Source organism: Vanacampus margaritifer, chromosome 17, assembly GCF_051991255.1.
Source record: "Vanacampus margaritifer isolate UIUO_Vmar chromosome 17, RoL_Vmar_1.0, whole genome shotgun sequence".
In the NCBI taxonomy this organism is placed as follows: domain Eukaryota; kingdom Metazoa; phylum Chordata; class Actinopteri; order Syngnathiformes; family Syngnathidae; genus Vanacampus; species Vanacampus margaritifer.
Window position 1 is genome coordinate 4,570,840 of NC_135448.1, and position 21,661 is coordinate 4,592,500.

The 21,661-nt window shown below is 41.2% G+C and overlaps 1 protein-coding gene across 1 annotated transcript in view; it reads right to left on the bottom strand.

The window, feature by feature from the left end:
* The window catches only part of thsd7aa (thrombospondin, type I, domain containing 7Aa), a 148,578-nt gene that overhangs the window by 86,342 nt on the left and 40,575 nt on the right, over positions 1 to 21,661 (bottom strand). Inside the window, exons 2-4 of the mRNA XM_077548205.1 lie at positions 12,123 to 13,245; positions 4,128 to 4,376; positions 2,220 to 2,401 (exon numbers count right to left, since the gene is read on the bottom strand). Coding sequence (XP_077404331.1) covers positions 2,220 to 2,401; positions 4,128 to 4,376; positions 12,123 to 13,245 — 1,554 coding nt within the window. The remainder of the gene's footprint in view (positions 1 to 2,219; positions 2,402 to 4,127; positions 4,377 to 12,122; positions 13,246 to 21,661) is intronic.

The window sequence follows — 21,661 nt, forward strand, 5'->3', positions numbered from 1 at the left end:
CATCTCATATTTTAAAATCAAAATAATCCTCACAAATCAAACTACAACGATCCAAAGTCTAATGCTTTTCAATAAGAGATGACGTCACCTCGGAATTGTCAATACGTGAAAATGCTCAAGCTCGCTCATTAATTAAGTAACAGATGGCTAAAGATAAATACAAACGTTAGAGAAAAGGGAGTGGATATTTTCCTGCTAGCGCTTTTTTTCCGGTGCATAATTCGTAGGCCTACTTGTAGTTCTTGCGCGACCCACGGCAAGATAGCTGTTAAAGGCGAGACCGACAACTCTTCTGCTGGCGCTATTTTGCCGGCGCAGAATTGGTACTTGTAGTTCTCTCGCGTTTCACAGCAAAATATAGTGCTAAGAGGCTACCGGCAACTCTCCTGCTAGCGCTATTTTGCCGACACAGAATTCAAACTTGTATAGTTCTCGCGCAGTTCACGGCAAAATAACGCTAAGTGAGCTTTTAAAACACGGCAAAATATCCGCTTCGTAAAGAAAATTAATCCATCCATCCTTGATCCCAACCGCCTGTCCTAATATGAGATAATTATTATGGTGGAACAACCGTCACGAACGTGTTTAAATGAGATATCTGAATAACCAGCAACAACAAACGAGGCATCTGCGTCAACGAATTAAAAAGGTTCCATTTTCTATCATGAAACCTTTTTAAAACAGCGTAAAAAGTTGCCCTGCCTTGATGAAATTACCTCACCGCAACAAAAATAACCGTGTTCTCATTAAATTGGGTGTATTTACCATGAATATATGCTTGTTACTTACCGTGCAGTTAGTTCTGCGTTGTGTTTGTCTGCATCCCACGTTGACGCGTGTGGCTTTCGCGGGAGATCCGGTATACCTCACGCCCACATTACACGTCATGCCACCGCCCCCTTTGTGTGTACTTTTGTGTGTGTGTGTGAAAGTGCAATAATAAAAAACGGCCAGTAGGATGTCATACACACACACAAAATCTCAGACGAGGGGATTACACTGACAGATCAAAAAATCATATTTATAAGATATTTAGAAATGAATTCATGCATAATTATTGTCCTAGCTGAGTAGTAGGCCCACATTTTTCTCTTTTTACAGAAAAAAACGTTTTTATAGACCCTAAAAAATTAAAAAACAAGTCTTGAATTAGGCCGACACTGCCTGTGTCGCTCTAAACACAAGTGTCAACTTTTCCCAGGTCAAATGTCAGATCATTTGTCGGTCTAAACCACATTAACAAACGCACACACACACACACGCACACACGCACACACGCACACACACACACACACACACACACACACACACACACACACACACAAGAGAGTAATGATGATGAAATGTTGACTAGGCAAGACTGCCTAATGAACAATACTGAGCTCTCAAGAAAAGAAAAGACAAAAAAAGTCATCCAGACCACATTGACAAGAAAGTAAAGTAATTTTTCTATTGTCAAAAAACTTCGCCATTGGTGTATACTTGCATTTGTTGTACCAATTTGGCTGTCCAATCTAAATTCTTCTTAACATGATTGATATTTATTTACATTTATTTTATTTTTTGAATCTCATTTTTTATTTTTGTATTTATACTTTTATTTATTTAGGGATATATATATATATATATATATATATATATATATATTGTTGTCCAAATCGGTTTTGGTTACACCCCTATTCATTCCACAATTATGTTTTACTTTTGCTTTTATTTGGCCATGTATTGTATTGTTTTTTTGTGATGCCACCAGATAATGGTACTGGACGAAAGTTGTGACAACAAACATAGAGCGCGAAATCTATATTTCTTTTTCCTAGCTGCTATTACTATTTGGCTAGAGGGACAAAAAGTCAACAGTAATAATAAAAGAAGAGTGGAATGGCAACATGAGTTGTGTTTAGTTTATGGAAAGCAACTCAATTGCAAAAGCACAAGCAGTAATCTCCCTCTGCATATTCCTGACCTTTTAAAACACATTCCCAAATCTTGTACAAAGTCTTCTCTGAAGACTTATAGCTAATACAGTTGCAAAGGGGAAATTATTTTTTTAGTCTCTCTTGTTATATTGGGTTGTTATGATACTTTCGGGGATACAGAGTGTTGACGCTACCTTTATTGTTGAGACATGTACAGTATTTATATGTTGTACCTAATTCAGTAGGCCAAACAACCACACCAGACTGCAATTGATAGTATAATATGCAACAGTAAATTACCTTCTTTGCTTTTGAGAGAACTCCGATTAGAAGACGTATCTTCATTGGCCAGGACACAGTAAACCTCCCGAGACTGAATGCCACCTCCACACAAGCCAGTTTGATTTCCTCTACGACGGTCCTGTTGGCTCAGCAACATGTCCACCCTGCATTCTGTCCACTCAGTGGTCTTCCAGGTGTAACTGGTGGACAGATGTGGATCGGAGATGTTATAGTGATTGCTAGAACTATACAAGGTTATTTTAGTTAATTAAAACTAACAAAATAACTAAAACTAATATTCAAAAATCATTTTCGTTAACGAAATATAATAAAAAACAAAATTGCTTTCTTAAATACGAAAACTAACTGAAACTACATTTTACATTTACAAAACAAACTAAAAATAACTATAGTTTTAGTGAAAATGTCTTTAGTTTTCGTCTTGGTGATTAATACATGAACCTCTGGGGTTGATTTAAAATGTGATTTAAGTATATTTATTTCTATGTTAACCAGAATAAGGATCTTTGAAAGTATGTTGCACAGAAGTGACATCATCTAACAGCAGCCAATAGAAAAGTACCTTCAGATGACATCGCTCCTAGGTAACAAAATTCACCTGGAACACAACGCTAGGAAAGAAGTGTTTTTTTTTGTTTTCATTTTACCATGGTATTTACTAAATATTGCACACAAGTAATACACAACATATAAAAAAGAAAAGAAAACCAATACTAAAACTAACTAAAATTAGAGAATTTGTAGAATTAAATGCTGATGGCTGATGATGATGTGTTATGGTCAATTCCATGAGAATTAACATGGAATTATAATTTTTTTTGTTAACCATATCTTCAACTACTTCATTGTGTTCAGTGATTGGATTAGAAAGATAAAGTTGATCAAATGATGCTTAATTTACAAATACTGTATACAGTTAACCCCAAAATAATTCATACGCTAGTGTTAAAGATTTTTCTTGGATAGATAGATAAAAACTATAACTATAAAAAATTCTGAATTATTACCCGTAATATCCCTAATTGGCTCAGACTTAGAGTCTGTATCACCACTGAGATTTATTGTCTATGAAATTCCAATACGGCTTTTTGTTATAATCTTGGCAAACAGATGTGATAACAAACAAATCAATGCTAGAAAAAAACACAACAGACTACGACTACAGTATAAAGCACAATAAAGCACAAGCTTTGGCCAAGGCTAATCATCAATGTCTTGCAAATGGCTAAATTTAGTAGATGCATTTTACTGAAAAATCAAGGGGAAAAAATGAAACTGCAAAACAAACACATAGCAGTAAAAGCATTGGCAGAGGTCGAGCTTGTGCCAAAAAAGCCACCATTTGATTTGTATTTGTTGTTTTATAATGACCAAATTTAACTAGAATGCCACTCAGTAGAGCACAGGTGTCCAACAAGACAGAACGGTAAACAGAAGTGAAAACAGATGAGTTAAGCGCCATATTGATTTTGTTCTCTTAATTTTGGTGCATTTGTATGGAGGATCAAAACTGCCAAATTAAATAAAAATAAATAAATGACTAAATACATAAATAAATAAATACAAGTGAAAATAAAAACTGATATAAAAAATTTTTTTCCAACATTAAATACAAAAAATAAATATAAATGGAAATAAAAACAACTATATATATATATATATATATATCCCTAAATAAATACAGAAATAAAAACTGAGATTCCAAATACAAAAATAAATATAGAAATAAATGTCAAAATAAATACAAAAACAAATATATAAATAGAAATAAATATCAATCAATAAATAAAAATGCTCTGCTCTCACATTCATTTAATTCATGCTGCAGACGTTCTGTCAGGTCAAATGAGGGGGCAGTCCTGCAGTTTTGGTCCTCCATACGTTTGAGCAAATCTGGCAACTTACACGATGCAGGGCGGCATTGATTCCCCCTGAGGACTGCATGGCTGGGTCATCTCCAGTTCGGGACACTCGGCCCCTCCTCCAATGGGGAACTGACTGACTTTTCGTGTGCGGGTCTGCTCAGCCTTGGGCGCATTGGGGTCATAGCACTCCTTAGAGCAAGCTGACCATTCAGACCAGCCGGTCACATCACAGTCTTTAATTACGACGCACGCTTGGTAGGTCACTGGCAGCGATTCATGAGAGCACAGGCTAGAAATGACAGAAGCAAAGCAGTATCGTAAGGCATTGGTTATTTGTGCTTGAACAAGTAGATAGGTTCAAATAAACAAATTATCACAATAACCTGTTGGATGTGGTCTCCACTTTCACACTTTGCTTCCTGGTACATTGTCTCATTAGATGTGTAAACATATAGCCAGAATTTACTAGGCTGTCACAGAACTAAACGAAGCAGGACATGCCAATGTTGCGTTCACACAGCAGTGCCAGCTTGCCCCTTTACAATAAATATGAGTGTGGCACTGTCAATATGACAACAGTAATTGCACTCTCTTTGAATTTTGAGAGTTAAGATGGACACTTCCTGGGTTAACTTTAACCCCCTATTCCATATTGGTCCAACAGCCAGTAAGCTGGTCAAAAGGTCAACAAAACTCTTAAAAGGCCAGGGTGTAAATGGGCTAATGATGGATACTTTCAGACATGGCAATGCTCTCGCATCATGCTTCCCTAACCATAACCACCACAAACTGTTTTCTACTGTACATAAAATAATTGCACTAAGACCTATTTAATAAAAATATGAGGCCTAAATAAAGAGCTTCACATCCAACATATCCCCCAAAATGTAAATGTAAAAATGTAATCAAATCCACTCAATCGTCAACATTGTCAACAATCAATTAATCAACTAACATTTAAAAGTGCAAAAAGAAATACAATCTAGTTATACAATGCAAAATACCTCCTTAGGGACACTTGGCAAATGACAAATTATTGTACGCAACTTTAATTGTCTCCTATGCTACTTTCTTGAAAGGAACTCCGATTGTAATGACAAGTTTGTTCCATATTTGTCATGTTTCGGTTTTGTATGGGTTAGGGTTTTATTTTATTTTGGTGTGTTTGTTGTGTTTGTCTTGTGTTCCTGTGTGTTTCCCCTATCTCGTTATGTCTGATTACGTCCACCTGTGTACCTGTTCCCTTACCAGTGTGTTTGACCAATCAGTGCCCTCTTCCTATAGTGTTCCCCAGGTGTGTCTCATTAGTGTTAGTGTATTTAGTCTGTTGTGTATGTCTAGTCGGTGTGTGGGATAATTGTCTATGTCAGCTGTCAGTGTCGCAGTTTGTCTGGAAGCAGTGCGGGTGTTTTTTTTTTTGTTTAAGCCAAGCCCGAGTTCATGCAAGTCATCTTTGTTTCAGTCTAGTCACCCTCGTCTTTGTTTAGTTGTCTTAGTTCCCGTCCAGTTCTCCACGTCACCATTTCGTTTCTCTTTGTCTCAGTCTGGCCCCCCTTCGTTGTCTCATCATTCTTGTCACTGTCCTGTAGCTCACATCACCTTATAGTTCTCCACGTTCCTGCAAAGTTCTCCATGTTCCTGCAAAGTTCTCAACATTCTACCAACTACAGTCAAGTCAGCCCCCTCTCACTCAGTCCAGTCATGGCAGCCAGCCCCCTCTCGCTTAGTCCATTCATGGCAGCCAGCCCCCACTCGCTCAGTCCAGTCATGGCAGTTAGCCCCCACTCGCTCAGTCCAGTCATGGCAGCCAGTCCCCTCTCGCTCAGTCCAGTCATGGCAGCCAGACCCCTCTCACTTAGTCCATTCATGGCAGCCAGCCCCCACTCGCTCAGTCCAGTCATGGCAGCCAGCCCCCTCTCGCTCAGTCCAGTCATGGCAGCCAGCCCCCTCTCGCTCAGTCCAGTCATGGCGGCCAGTCTCCCCTCACTCAGTCCAGTCTTGGCGGCCAGTCTCCTCAAGCCCAGTCCAGTCACGCCATGTCCAGTCTTTGTCCCCACACCCAGTCCAGTCACGTCTTCTCCAGTCCTCGTTCTCTCACCGGTCTCCACAAGTTTTAATAAAGCTTCTCACTTTGTTCACAATTCTTGTCTCCTCCAGTCTATGTCTCCCCGCATTTGGGTCCACCCTCTCCAACGCACCCCTTATCATGAGAATATTATTTATTTGGTTGTAACTAAAATAACTATGAGATTCATTTTTCAAAAATAATTTCCAGTTTAATACATTTTATTTACGTCCAGGCTTGGGGAGTAACGGAATACATGTGCCGGCGTTCCGTAATCAGAATACATTTTTTTTTACTGTATTTCGTTACAGTACAGGAAAATTGCGAATTGAGAAAAAATTTGATTATTTTGAGAGCGAGAGAGACCGCGGTATTTACTGTTTGGAACTTACTCGGCTTGCTAAAGGACCAAAAGTTTGAGCTGAGAATCCAGTGGCATGCTACGTGCTGCAGCTTCTTGCTAGCCCGCTAGCCTATAACCATAATGTGAGTTACACCTTCCAAACAAATCTTCCTCCTTTTAAACATCATGCCAATATATACACGGCTAAACTAGTGACTGGGATTAAAGTTAATTTTGCTGTTGATGTCACGCATCGTCATCCTCATTATTAGTGCGTGCATGTGGGTGCATGAGTCGATCTATCTATCTATCTATCTATCCATCTATCTAAACTGTGATGTGTGGTTGCTTTCAGTGACAGTTCGAAAACAGGATATAGCCTTCAATCAATCAATCAATCAATCAACCTATCTATAGCCTACATGCTTTTTAATGGATGTCAATTACACAAGGATTTTTGCTATTTGTAGGCTGCCCGGGTTCCTATCACCCGCAAATAGCAGGGACACATTGTATAGAATATATATTGTGGCGATATTTATTTTTATTTAGTCTTCATGAGCATACTCTGTATTGTAGTAATCCTAAAGTAATCAAGTTACATTACTTTAATATTATGGTACTTGGATTACGTTACTAACTACATTTTATAAGCATTCCCATTAGTAACATTCCCAACCCTGTTTACGTTGCAACACCACGTGCGTAGTGATGTAGAATGACGGCTGGCTCTCTGCCGAACAATGTGAAACGCGTATAAAAAAAGCAAGTTAAGCCTCAGTAGCGTTCCTAAAGGGACGATCAAAACTCTTGAAGGTGTCTTGTGAATGACAAGAGCACAGTGACTCTCCCGATCGCATGTTGTTTCTTTAGGAATGCTAGGAGCTTTTTTTATTCGTGTTTCACATTGCTCGGCAGAGAGCCAGCCGCCATTCTACGTCACTACTCATGAATGCTTTGCTACGTAAATAATAATGGCGGCGTACGTCCAAATAAAGTTTCTACAAAATGTATCAAACTGGAAATTATTTTTGAAAATTGAATCTCATAGTTATGTTAGTAACAACCAAATAAATAATACAGAGCAAACTTGTCATTACAATTGGGGTTCCTTTTAAAACATGACCGTAGATGAGAAGAATGCAGTTGCATGTATGTGTTGAACACTTCTTTTCCTTTCGGCTTGCACCGTTAGGGGTCACGACAGCATGTCATCCTTTTCCATCGGAATCTATTTTCAGCATCTTCCTTACTAACACAAACTCATGTCTTCCCTCACTATATCAATCAACTTTGTTTTCCTCTTGCTCTATTTCCCGGCAACTCCATCCTCATGTTCAACACAAATAACACTTGTCGACTGAAACACACAACTGAAAAATGAAGGCAGTAAAAAAATATGTGAATACATTAAAAGAAGAAACAGAATTCTATGATTCAATTAAGATGTGAGTAGATTGCTGTGATGTATAGATTAGCCTGTTGAAGCAATATAGTGCATCGTAACCAAATGTGATGTACAACATTTCAAAGGAGTTAATTTCAAACCAATGATCCACATTTGTCTGCTCCACAGCACCACAACCTTTGTTTGCTGACAGGATTAATGTGGAGTTGAAATAATGTTTGTTTTCTCTATTTTGTAGACACTTAGGTGCTATTCTGGACTAATAGCTTCCTGCATTCGTTTTTGTCTCAACACTTAAACTCTTCCGAACCTTTGCCACTGAATATGTTCTGTGGCTCTTTGGCTTGCACCAATTGCTCTTTTAAGGGTTTATTTAATTTCTCTTTTGAGCGCGTACAGTTATCCTGCACAGATTGATGTTCATTCTCTCTGTGTAATTGTGCTATAATAGGAGGCCCCGGGGACGACCCAGGACACGCTGGAGAGATTACGTCTCTCGGCTGGCCTGGGAACGCCTTGGGATCCCGTTGGAGGAGCTGGCTGAAGTGGCTGGGGAGAGAGAAGTCTGGGCTTCCCTGCTAAAGCTGCTGCCCCTGCGACCCGACCCCGGATAAGCGGTAGATGATGTATGCGCTTCCGTCTTAAATATTATCCAAATTATTGCGAGCTTCGTTCGAATATTTTTTAGAATACTCATAAATTTGGGGGACAATCAGTCATGGTTTTCATTCATAATGCCACCTTAAGGATGTGGATTGGATTGGCTGTGTCGCACTCCTCTCCAGTCACTTCTAAAGATGTCTTCTTCGTCCCTTTCTTTCTCCAAGGAAGAATATGAAAAACCGGACTCAGTGATATCTAAATTATGTCAATATATTTGACGGCACCTCATTTTTATAGCACACACTATATAAATAATAAGTCCAAAAGGAACAGCGGTTGCTTGCACGCAAACGCGTTATGGGCGATGACTGACTGGGCAAAGATGTCCAATAGTTACATCTTCTAATAAAAATAAATGAAAAATAATCATTTTAATATGTTTTGTGGAACAAATTGACTCAAATTTTACGTTAAGTCGCGCGTTGTCTCAAATGTCGCTTTTACATCGCAAACATATCATAGATATGTTGCAAAATGACAGCGCCGACAACCTCATATTTTGCTAATTCAACATTTGCAGCGTTGGGCAATGTTCGCAGTTCAGTGTGAGAGGGGCTTAAATGCTATCTTAGTTGACAGTTCAACAGCGCTAAACAAGTTAAAGCACTCACTATTATCTCTATCTAGACTATTGTCTCGACAGCTATTGGAAGCTGGCTGTACTCTTTACCAAGCGCTGGTCACACATTGTAACATGGGAAATATATCGCTAGAAAGCTCAGTTTGCATTGTCTGACCGGCGAGTGGCAACCGCAGTGAATAGATACATTTCCCATGATTTTTACATGTGAAAGCAGGAAGCAGTTCTCGTTCCAATCAATGCCTATTGCCTACTACCGACTAGATACAGATACAGATAAGAGTGAGAAAACAAACAGGAATTTTTAAGTAAATAGGAAGGAACATAACAGTTAAATTCCCTTTTAAGGGGTTTATCGTACACATTGCTGTGACAATTGTGTGATTGACATACACACGCAAAAAACAACAACTAAAAAACGGGATGCCGGGATAGGAACCTGCGTAATAACGAGACAAAACAATGAGGTTGGCAAAATCCACCGAGATGAGGGACCTTCAAAACAGGACCGTCTCGGACAAAATGGGACATCTGGTCACCCTAGTTTACTCCCTCCCACCCTTTATGAAAGGAAATTACCCATAACCCTTTAAGGCAGCAATATGTGAAGCAACAGGCCACAGATGATTTTTGTACTGACTCTACGCAAAGGCGCGTGAAAGTACAGAAGCAAACATAAACACCTATAGAGAATATGCAATGGATCACAAGTAAAATTACTATTATGCTACTAAATAACAACAGATAATGGTAATATTAGACAACATCATCAATAATTTTTGTAGCCCATAATTTATGCCATCAAAAATAAAATGTGAACCTTTTTGTGTTTGAATAGGAAATTAATAGGAGTCATCTGCCTCTTATTAAGCCTCGTATCATCTTAGAATAGTAATGTGTCTATTGGGGATGAATATAAGAAAATAAATAGTTAAGTTTGGAAAGCATCATCATTTTGACGTTAGATTATGACACACATTATTTGCTTGAAGTTTGATGACAAATAATATCTTCTGACCTTGTCATTAATTCATAAGGAAATATATTGTGTACATCTTGATTTTCAAAGGGAGTAATTGTCATTGCTCAGTGGCCTCTATTAAAGCTGAATAAGTACTGTCAGACAGAACGAGGCCATTTCACCTCCTAACAAAGACCACATGGATATTGAACTCAAAAAGGACTACAGTACTACGGAATGTTTATGTATGGATGGATATTATAGGATGTTTTGTGTATCAATGAATACTAGATCAAACATATTGTTGTTTAAATCATTTAGACCTGCCTGATGATGTCATAAATGGAATACAATCATAGAATAAGAATAAGAAAATGCAACAGTACAGTAAGTAATATAAGGAATGTGGGAGTTATATTCCACAAGAATTAAAGCATGATTGCCTTCATGGCGTGTCTTCAAGAACTCGGAAATAGCAGCATTTAAGGTAGGCACCATAACATTGATACTCAATACAACCCTTCAACAGGAACAAACAATAAAATGCTTAATGGTTTATAACACCATCATATCTCTCTCTTCATCATGTTTGATGTAACAACGCACCAGATATAGTATCTTAGATTCCTAGACAGCAACAACAAAAATGCATTGTATGCATTTGTAATGGTACCTTATTACCCAAGGTAAAGTAAGGAGTGTCAGCTGTTTGGCCTCCGAAGCTCATTTGAAAGTCCCATTAGAGAATTTCAGACTAATTTGAGAGTTTGGCACGAATAACTAATTGACCAAAAGAGACGCAGTGTATTATTTAGTCCCATCTAGTCGTGAACTAATATAATGTAGCGATTTTGGATCATGCACACAATGGCGCCTAAGATAGACCACGCATCACAAACCCACCACCAATTACTACTGTAAGAGGATTTACTTTTACATTGATGTATTTTTGCATAGACCTGTTTTGTTTCTTATTTGGGGAACAAATGTGAATATGATGTATTGACAGAAGAATAATTATATTACAGTCATTCGGGATGGGATCGAGGGTACTGATTATTGAATAAAGTTTGCTGTGGAGCTATTCCCTCTCCATGTACTGCTCTTTCACCACAAGCTTACGTGGAACTTTAACACTCACTACCTCCTGAAAATAGAGTGTTACAATGGTGCAGTCGTTTGTGGACTTTCAGCAGTTTGTGAAGTTGAACTTTTGCTCTGACCAAGAACCTAATGCTAAGCTAGCAGCACCCGACGAAAACTAGTGGTGGATACTGTACTTTCTCAACAATGAAGGAAGGACAACAGGTCGTTGTTTTTGTTTTGTTCGGAAGGAGAAGGACCACTCTTATCAGCTAATGGAAGTAGACACATTAGACTGTATTCTCGAAATTTCAGCTATGGCAAGAATTTTTGGAACAAGCTGCCCTTTCAGTCAAATTGAGTAGATGCCACAGACTACTGCCAACTTCCGTAAGTCAGACACCTACACTGTTTCCGGTTACTGTCCCAATATTTGCACTTCCACCCTTGTGCCCCTCAATTGCGCGTTCCCGTTAATGGGTGCAAGTGTGTAGGGTGTGACACCCTGTGTGTGTGTGCGTGTGTGTTTGTGGGTGTGTGTGCGTGCGTGTGCGCGTGCGTGCGTGTGTAGGGTGTCTCAGTTCAATTTAGACTTATATACCCACGTCAACAACACATTTGATTAAAAAGTGCAGGCCCACACACCTCTCACACATCTAACCAAACTAAAGCAATGAACCCTACATGAGAAACAACATTGGTGTAAGTATGAAAAAACTCTCACTATTTAGAAAAAAATACTCAGAGAACACAAAGTCAATATAGGTTGACCATCTGCCTCGGTGGATTGAGATAAAATGGAGATACGATTATAATTGAGGGAAGGAATGAGAAAACAATACAAATGTAGCACAAGACCTGAAAAACAATATTACATTATTATGCCATTATAGAATAAGTTATATAATTTATGTAGAATAAATCTGTTTTACCTTAGCGCTTCAACACTTCCACTCTTATGCACACAGGTGACTTCTCTTGTCTGGTAGCCAATTTGCAAATCCCAAAACTTTCCTCCAGGGCGGTTCTGACGGTTCCTGTTGCGTTTCTTTTTGATGAGCTCTCGGGTCTCAGGATCCTTTATCTTGCCCCTTTCCCTCAACTTCTCTTGGACTTTCTCACGGATTTTCTCTCGTTTTTCTTTGTTTTTAGCCTTTCTCTGTCGTTTGGGCCGGTCTGCCTGATGGGATGGTCTGTCAGGTTTTCTGGTCACCTTACCTAATTTCCTGTTGGACTTTTGCGGTTTGTCTCCCTCTCTGGAAAGTTCGTCACTCTGGATGGACCTCTTGTCTTCCTCTTTGGACTGTTTGTCACCCTCTCTGCTCTGTTTGCCCTTTCTAGATTGTTTTTTCCCCTCATTTTGGGGGGCTTTACCGCTTTTTTTGGATTGTGGGTCTCTCTCAATGGTTGGTTTGTCAGCTTGTCTGGCCTGTCTTGAGATCAGCACAGAGCAGGGACCCCAGTATCCGACCCGCAGACTGTATAGACTCTCATCCCCCTCGCACGGACCTGGCTGGCATGTCTGAAACTCTGTCAGGTTTAAACAGGCTGCCCCATCAAATAATGGTGGAGCAAGAACGATGCGAATTCTGTTCTGCAAGCCCATCCCACAAGTCTTAGAGCAAGGTGTCCATGGACTGAACTCCGACAACACACAGTCCCGAGGACAGGGAATGAGACAGGCCTGCTCCAGACGGGGTTTGGGTTCAAAGTATTCACAGATTGCGTCCTCTGCTGGCTCACCATTCACTTTCTGGACACAGCCCACCTCACGGGTCTGTATACCCTCCTCGCCCCTAGTGCACACAGTGGGCCGTTGCACCCCAACACTGCGCATTGACACAGGAAAACATTGGTTCCACGCACCCAGTTGCCAGTCGTAAAGGTCTTTGTGCCAATCACACACTCTGAAGCAGTTTTGTTGGTTGTTCGGCCGTTCTGCCTGGTTGCAGTTCGTTTGTAGAGTGGTCCAACCTTCGGCGTGAGCGCACCATACCGCTCTGCTCTGGCTGCCTCCTGGGCCACACTCACTGCCCATGCATCGACCCCATGGACCTAAAGGAGGACAGAAAAAGTCAGAAATGTGTCCGGTTGGTTTGCATGGGTTGCTTGTTTTTCTTTCTTTCTTTCTTTCTTTGTATTTTTATGAGCACTTACAAACCATTCCGGATCCTTTTATTGAAGCAATTATTTTTGGTTCCAATACACAAATTATAACTAGCCAAATTCTTCACCAATTTTGACACAAATTGGTTTGTTAGAAACATCAGAAATGGGTGTAATTTTATAATCAATGCATTAATAACAAGACCAAAATGCTAATTCAAAAGAGACATAGCATAAAACAGCAGCAACAATGAACTCATATTAAAGATTGTTTTGTTTTTTCTTGCTATAACATTGTTGAACAGTGTGGAATTGACAAAAGCATAATTAAAAGTTTCGAAAACAAGTGTTTCAATGAAGGTCAAAGGGTGAAATATAAGCTAATCTTTTCTTTTGGGTTCATATTTTTATATACAACACCAGAATGCTAGTGCTAGTACCTCACCCAAATCAGTCACTTTCAATGTTATTGCCTTTTCCACGGTTTTATGAGAATGCTATTAATGCTAATGATAAACATCAGCCAAACATTCCATCACAAAGCCTTTGTTAGGAAGTGTAGCACAGGCAGAGATGAATAAAGCAATCAATGCAAAAGCAGCAAGGAATCTAATTATGTGAGGAATTGCATGCATACAGAATAACTAATTAGCTGTTACAATGTCAGGATCCTTAGTAACAACGCACACTAATAAAATGTTCATGTTTTATGTATTGTAATGTGGATTTTGTGGAAATAATATCCATCCATCCATCCATCCATCATCTACCGCTTATCCAGGGTCGGGTCGCGGGGCAGCAGCTTTAGCAGGGAAGCCCAGACTTCCCTCTCCCCAGCCACTTCAGCCAGCTCCTCCGACGAGATCCCAAGGCGTTCCCAGGCAGAGCCTAGAGATGTAGTCTCTCCAGCGTGTCCTGGGTCGTCCCCGGGGCCTCCTGCCGGTGGGACATGCCCGGAATACCTCCCCAGGGACTCGTCCAGGAGGCATCCGAATCAGATGCCCAAGCCACCTCAACTGGTTCCTCTCAACGCGGAGGAGTAGCGGCTCGACACTGAGTCCCTCCCGGATGACCGAGCTTCTCACCCTATCTCTAAAGGAGAGCCCGGCTACCCTGCGGAGGAAACTCATTTTGTTCGCTTGTATCCGGGATCTTGTTGTTTCGGTCACGACCCACAGCCCATGACCATAGGTGAGGGCAGGAACGTAGATCGACCGGTAAATCGAGAGCTTTGCCTTTCGGCTCAGCTCCTTTACCACAACGGATCGATTCAGAGTCCGCATCACTGCAGACGCTGCACCGATCCGCCTTTCAATCTCCCGCTCCAACCTACCCTCACTCGTGAACAAGACCGCAAGATACTTGAACTCCTCCACTTGGGGCAGGATCTCATCCCCGACCCGGAGAGGGCACTCCACCCTTTTCCGACCGAGGACCATGGTCTCGGATTTTGAGGTGCTGATATTCATCCCAACCGCTTCACACTCGGCCGCGAACCGCTCCAGTGAGAGCTGGAGATCACGGTTTGAAGAAGCCAGCAGCACCACATCATCTGCAAAAAGCAGCGATGCAATGTTGAGGCCACCAAACTGGACCCCCTCAACGCCTCGGCTGCGCCTAGAAATTCTGTCCATAAAAGTTATGAACAGAATCGGTGAAAAAAGAGCAACCTTGGCGGAGTCCAACCCTCACAGGAAACAAATTCGACTTACTGCCGGCAATGCGGACCAAACTCTGACATCGGTCGCACAGGGACCGAATAGCCCGTATCAGGGGGCTCGGTACCCCATACTCCCGAAGCACCCCCCACAGGACTCTCCGAGGAACACGGTCAAACGCCTTCTATATATTGTAATTACTTTTATGTACCTTGTAGGAACATTTTGTACAGGCACGGACTGGGCTCCAAATTCAGCCCGGGAATTTGAGTTGGAGAAGCCCTCGATGTGGACGAAACAAATGTCTTTTTTTCCCCTCCTGCCGTGTTCCAACGTTCCAAATACACAATAAGCGGTGACAGTGAATTTAGGTCTCATCATTTTTGTGGTACAAACTGAAGAGAATCTTATGACGTTGACCTTCAAAGCATTTTGGGATGCTATGTTGATGCCTGTCATACTAAACTTGGTATAAAAATGTTAACGTTGCACTGCCACTAAATAAAACAAAATAAAAACACAGAAAAAAATCATAAATGGGTTATTAAGAAGCTCAGTAAACAAAATCCAGAAACTTTATGTAACCAAGTGGTGCAGATATCCATGCAAAAATAAGTAAGGCACACTCCATCTAAAGGTGAAAATGTAAAATAAATGAATAAATAAAATTCTTGTGCAGTTGAATGGAATAGTTGCTAAGTTTTATCAAAGGCAGTCAAATCACATACATGCATAGTACAAATTATAATGACAAATATAAAAAAAAATCCATATCCTGTCAATTTACAGAATGTTAATCAGATAACCATAACAAAATCTTCAAAACTGAACATGCAATGAACAAAGCATACAACAATTAACCAGTAACAGGAGTACTCAATAAAAGAGGAAACGAAAAAGCAGCAGCTTTATCAAATCAAAAATATTGAGACAAAAAAACATCCATAGCCCATCCTCAGTAGCTCAAAAAAATTGCTGACTCACAGTTCACCACTCCAATGAGCCTCTCATGGTTCACATCAGTGACGTATCTTTTTATTATCACAGCACACTGGTCTGTGGAGGTAATATCTTGTGTGAATGGTGTCAATCTGCACATAAAACATTCCTGCCTTCCTTACTTCTTTGGAAACCGGTTCTTTTATTAATCTACTGAACATGTCTATGACTTTGCTGACATATGTATAGGAGAACAACGTAACAAGTGATTGTCTGCCTTTAGTCCCGGCCTCATGTTGGCTTTTGCTTTTCTGTATGCATTCATTAACATGCTCTTTGAAAGTCACATCAAATTTGGCTTCTTGGCTTAGCTATCACAATACTGGACTCTGCCTCTGTCTCTGGTGACAGGAATGTTAGATCTGTATGAGCAAAAACATTGTAGACCTAATTAATGACATTAAAAAGGAACATATACATCTAATTCATTAGGCCATTAAATTCGGGTTTTATTGTGCATAAACATAAAATTATTGTGTAACATTTAATTCTACGCATTATACAGGACAATTGCCCAACAGCCCAACACAATCTGTACAAGTCTCCTTACTAAGTAGCTCCTGCTTCATTTGGTTCCTTCTCCTCCACCTCCTTCAATGAGGCCAACACACGTTCCCCCTCCTCCTACTCCTCACCACCATGACTGGAGTCACCCAGTCCTTCAATACTTCTTCCACTAGTGGCCTTAACAGCTGATGTTTCTGCTGCCAATGATAAATGTTCATACAGTATAATTAGAGATGGGACGTTTGACACTGAGACACCGGAGCATGTGTCAGCCGAGTGAGACAGACTGCTCGAAACAATGTATCAAAAGCCCCGATCAAACCTCCGTGATCACGTGCTGATGACGTATGCGGCTTTATGCGCGCTAATGAGATACCGGAAATTACGTAACTGATTCAAACCTTTTGGCGCGGTGTCAGCTGTCAAAAGGAGACACCAAACGAACACAATAGAGCAAATATTGTTCTTGAATAAGAACTTGTAAAACAAAAACAAAAAAAAAGTTAGGCACAAGCACAATTCCCTCATGTACATACTGGTATTTGCTTTATTTTCACTGTAGCACAAGCACAATTCCCTCATGTAGATATTTGCTTCACTTTATGTTCACCTGGAAAAGTTAGTTATTCGGTATGTTTCCAACAAAAGTACTCCCACAATGATGCATTTAAAGTTTCCAATTATGCATTATTTTTAAATCGTGTGTAGAAGATACAGGCTTGACCCAAGTATTTTCCATCTAGTTGCTATAAGCGCTTCTTCAAGACCCTCAGTCACATCTCCCAAAGACTGATGTTGAAATACTTGTCATCTGGCTTCACAGCGCACTTGTGTCATATCCAAATCATGTTTATAAAAATCGAATGAGTAACAGGACATCACATTGAACCATAGTACTGGTACAGTGTCAAAATATTGCAACACTTCCATGTGTACCTGATGATCATTAGACAGACACAAATGTAAGACTGAATGTACTGGTGTTATGTTGGAATATAAATCAATCAGGCGAATCACTTTGAAGATTATAGCTGCTATGACTCCAGCTGACCACCAGATGTCACCGGTACGATCTATCTTATGGGGCTTTGAAACTTCGACTCTTTTTCCAAATCAATCAGCCGAAAGCCTCAAAAGCTTCACAAGGCTTCATTGTCCCATCTCTAAGTATAATCATAATAATGTTAACTATTGTGTTCTTAATACACATAGTGTCATGTCTTGTTTCGTTCTGCCCTCTGCTGGTCATTTGTTTCCTCTCCTTTTTAGTTTTTGTGGAGTGTCGGCGGGCGGAGTTCCTGTGTCTCAGCTGCAGACAATCCTAATCAGCAGGCTATTTAGACACAGAACTCACGGGTGGAAGATTGCCAAGTTATTGTTCTTGCTTCTTGCCATTGCGGCAGCATTTTGTTACTTTCGTGCTTTTACCTGTTATCGCCTAGTTCCTGCCAGCAGTACTTTTTGTCTTCTGTTGTTTCTTGTAAGTACTGCTGTGATTGTTCTGATTGTTGATTTGTACATACCTTGTGTAGGTCTTTTTGTTTTCATTCTTAATCTTGGTTAGTAGCCTATCTTCCTCCCGTGGTACTCCGCCCACCTTCCTTGGTTATTTATTTAGTTTTTCTGTAGGTACTGAAGTAAATATTCTGTTTCAATTTAATTATAACTGTTTTGATTTAGTTATAACTATTTAGAATTGGGCAAAATTGCTTTGATTTACTTAGTGTAGTTTTGTGTGAGAATTCAAATGATGTGAGGGGGTTGGTTTTCTTTGTTCTCTCCTACAGAGCATGAGATGGGGGGAAAAGCGAATGTGTTAATTAGACCCTTTGTTTATAAGACGGCTCCTCAGAGTCTCTCTCTCTGTCTCTTTTGTAAACAAAGGCTACTCTTATCTGATTACCTGTTTTCAATCTTGGGACAAAGAGGGGGGTGGGGGCAGTTGGTCAACTGTATTGAGATATCATGTGACTATGGGAGGGACTTCTAGGACAAAGGATATTACACACGAGCGGAGGGAAAAACGAGACAGATGGGAAAGGAGATGAAGCCGGAAAACTCCAATCTCGTCTGTCCACAAATTTGTGTAATAAATCCTAGAAATATCTCTTTTCACAGATCTCATTGTATGTTTTATTAATCAACGACATGAACACGAAAATAGTAAGAATCCTTCAGTACACGTTGACCTTTTGTCACATCGCTTTTTGTTAGTGTTCAGTTATGCATCAAGCTCCTTTTGTTCAATAAAAACTGTAAACCTTGCCCACCATTTGAGTTGCATTTGAATCCTTCACCTGCGCTTTTGCCCACGCCTAACAGAATAACTTGACCATAACATGGATCCAGCAAACTCAGAGCAAGTGTTACAGGTTTTGTCAAGCCAACAAGAGCTTGTTAGTCTACATGATCGCTCCCTCCGGGAGATCATGTCAGCTATCAACGTGTTGACTAACAACCTCTGCTTACACCAAGATCAGGTTTGCGCTCACCTTTATGCTTTCACGCCGGTAGCTTTTCCAGGCGAACCATCCATTCCTCATCCGTCACGATATACAGGGGAACTTGGTTCATTTGGTCAATTCCTCCATCAATGTTAATTAGTTTTTGACCAACAGCCACAGACTTGCGCAACTGAGCCCCGTGATTTAAGGCGAACTGGCTGTACGAGACAAGACAACTAATTTGAAAGACTTGATGAGCTTGGCTATTAGACTTGATAATCGCCTTCGTGAAAGGAGACTTGAACGTGACTTATAGTTCCAGAGCCAGCCAGCGGGAGCGATGGCAGTGCCACCTGCTGTGGATACCTTGCTACTAGGGGGAGGACTGCTGAGCTCAAGGGAAGGCATCCGGCTCATGAGGGCTCATTCCTTTCTGTACTGTGGGCAACCTGGTCATTGGGTTTCCACTTGTTTCGCAAAACCATCCCAGGCTCCAGGAACGATCATCAGAATTTGTTTTCCATTCAACAAAGTGGTTCAAAGGCCCATCCTCTGTACTCATCCACCTGACAACATCTGTCCATAGACTGTGAGTATCCCGAGGCAGATGTTGCTCCTACAGGAACAAAGGGCGATCCTTCTAGTAAAACTTCAACTCCCGTAATTATTTCCAGCAACAGCATGGAGGTTACAGCATTGGTTGACTCTGGTGCAGATGACTGTTTTGTGGACTTCTTGGTCATTGAGAGACTCGGGGGCAGTCTCATCAAATTAGACTAGGCCGAGGAGGTGCGCGATCTCAACGGGAATGGGCTTTTTGTTGTTACACACGAGCCCAAATTGTTGGTTAGTTTTGTCCGGTATCCATCATGAGTCTAGATGTTTTTTTTTGTAATGCTTTTGCTTTTGCATGTCCGCGCCTGTAGTACTGGGGCTAACCCGGCTTAAAATTCACAATCCAAACATAAATTGGCAGATAACTAAAATAGTCAGTTGGAGCTTGTTCTGTCATTGTAACTGCTTACATGCCACTGATTTTGTTTCACAAAAAAAGAGTTGGCTCTAATAGATTTGTCTTCTGTGCCCACTGAATGGGAGCCGGCTTCTTTTTTTATAGACAAGAAAGATAAAACGTCCGTGCATAGACTACAAAGCGCTCAATGACATAACTGTAAAGAATAAGTATCCTTTGCCACTTATGGACGGACTCCTGCATTTACTCTGCATTCTGCCTCCATTTTTACCAAACTAGACCTGCGCAATGCTTATCATTTGGTAAGGAGATCAGTGGAAGACGGCGTTCAACACTCCCATGGGGTATTTTGAATATCTGGTAATCCCCTTCGGACTTACTAAAGCACCTGCGGTTTTTCAGAATTTGATAAACTATGTTCTCCATGACATGATTGGCCGGTTCTGCATCGTCTATTTGGATGATATTCTTATATTTTCCAGATCCCTCGAGGGACATCAGCAGCATTCGGCTGGTGTTGCAATGGCTACTTGAGAACCGGTTGTACGTAAAGGTTGAGAAATGTGAATTCCACTCTCCTTCTGTTCAGTTTCTGGGGTTCATTGTGGAGAAGGGCCAGTTGAGAGCTGATCCAACCAAAATCTAGGCTGTGGTCGAATGGCCGTCCCCTACATCAAGGAAGCGCTTGCAAAGGTTCCTGGGGTTCCCCAATTTCTATAAGCGATTCATCCGCAATTATAGTTGTAAGGCAGAACCTTTGACAAAGGTCACATCAGTAAAGAAACTTTTCAGTTGGACCCCAGAAGCTGAGTCTGCGTTTGAGTTAAAACGTCTGTTTAGCAACGCACCCGTTCTTTCTCACTCTGATCAACCTTTTATTGTAGAAGTGGATGCCTCGGATTCAGGAGCAGGGCCAGTTCTGTCACAGAGGACCTCAGTCGAACAGAAGGTTCATCCCTGCGCCTTCTTCTCGCATCGCCTCAGTCCTGCGGAACGCAACTATGATGTTGGTAATGGGGAGCTGCTTGCCATTGTTATAGCACTTCAGGAGTGGCGGCACTGGCTGGAGGGTGCAGCTCAGCCTTTCGTGGTGTTCACTGACCACAAGAACCTGGCCTATATCTGAGCAGCACGAAGACTGAATCTGAATCTTGGGCCCTGTTCCTAACCCACTTCAACTTCACAATTACCTACCGCCCGGGTTCCCGCAACATCAAACCTCAGTCCTGCGGAACGCAACTATGATGTTGGTAATAGGGAGCTGCTTGCCATTGTTATAGCACTTCAGGAGTGGAGGCACTGACTGGAGGGTGCAGCTCAGCCTTTCGTGGTGTTCACTGACCACAAGAACCTGGCCTATATCTGAGCAGCACGAAGACTGAATCTGAATCTTGGGCCCTGTTCCTAACCCACTTCAACTTCACAATTACCTACCGCCCGGGTTCCCGCAACATCAAACCTGATGCCCTGTCGAGAAATTTCAGTTTGGATGAGGTGGACACCACCCCTTGTACCTGTGGAGAAAAGGGTGACCAACGCCTTGAAAGACATTTGTGTGCCGGGGGGATGTCCAACTGGCAAGCTGTTTGTGCCACAGGAGCTAAGGAGATAAGTTTTGCAATGGGGACTGAGTCTAAAGTCGCTTGCCATCCTGGCATAAACCACACATGTTTCCCAGAAGTTCTGGTGGCCACGGCATGTTCTGTTTGCGCCCGCAACAAGTCGTCTCACCGTTCCCCAGCTGGTCTGCTACACCCATTGCTCATCCCGTCTCTCCCATGGTC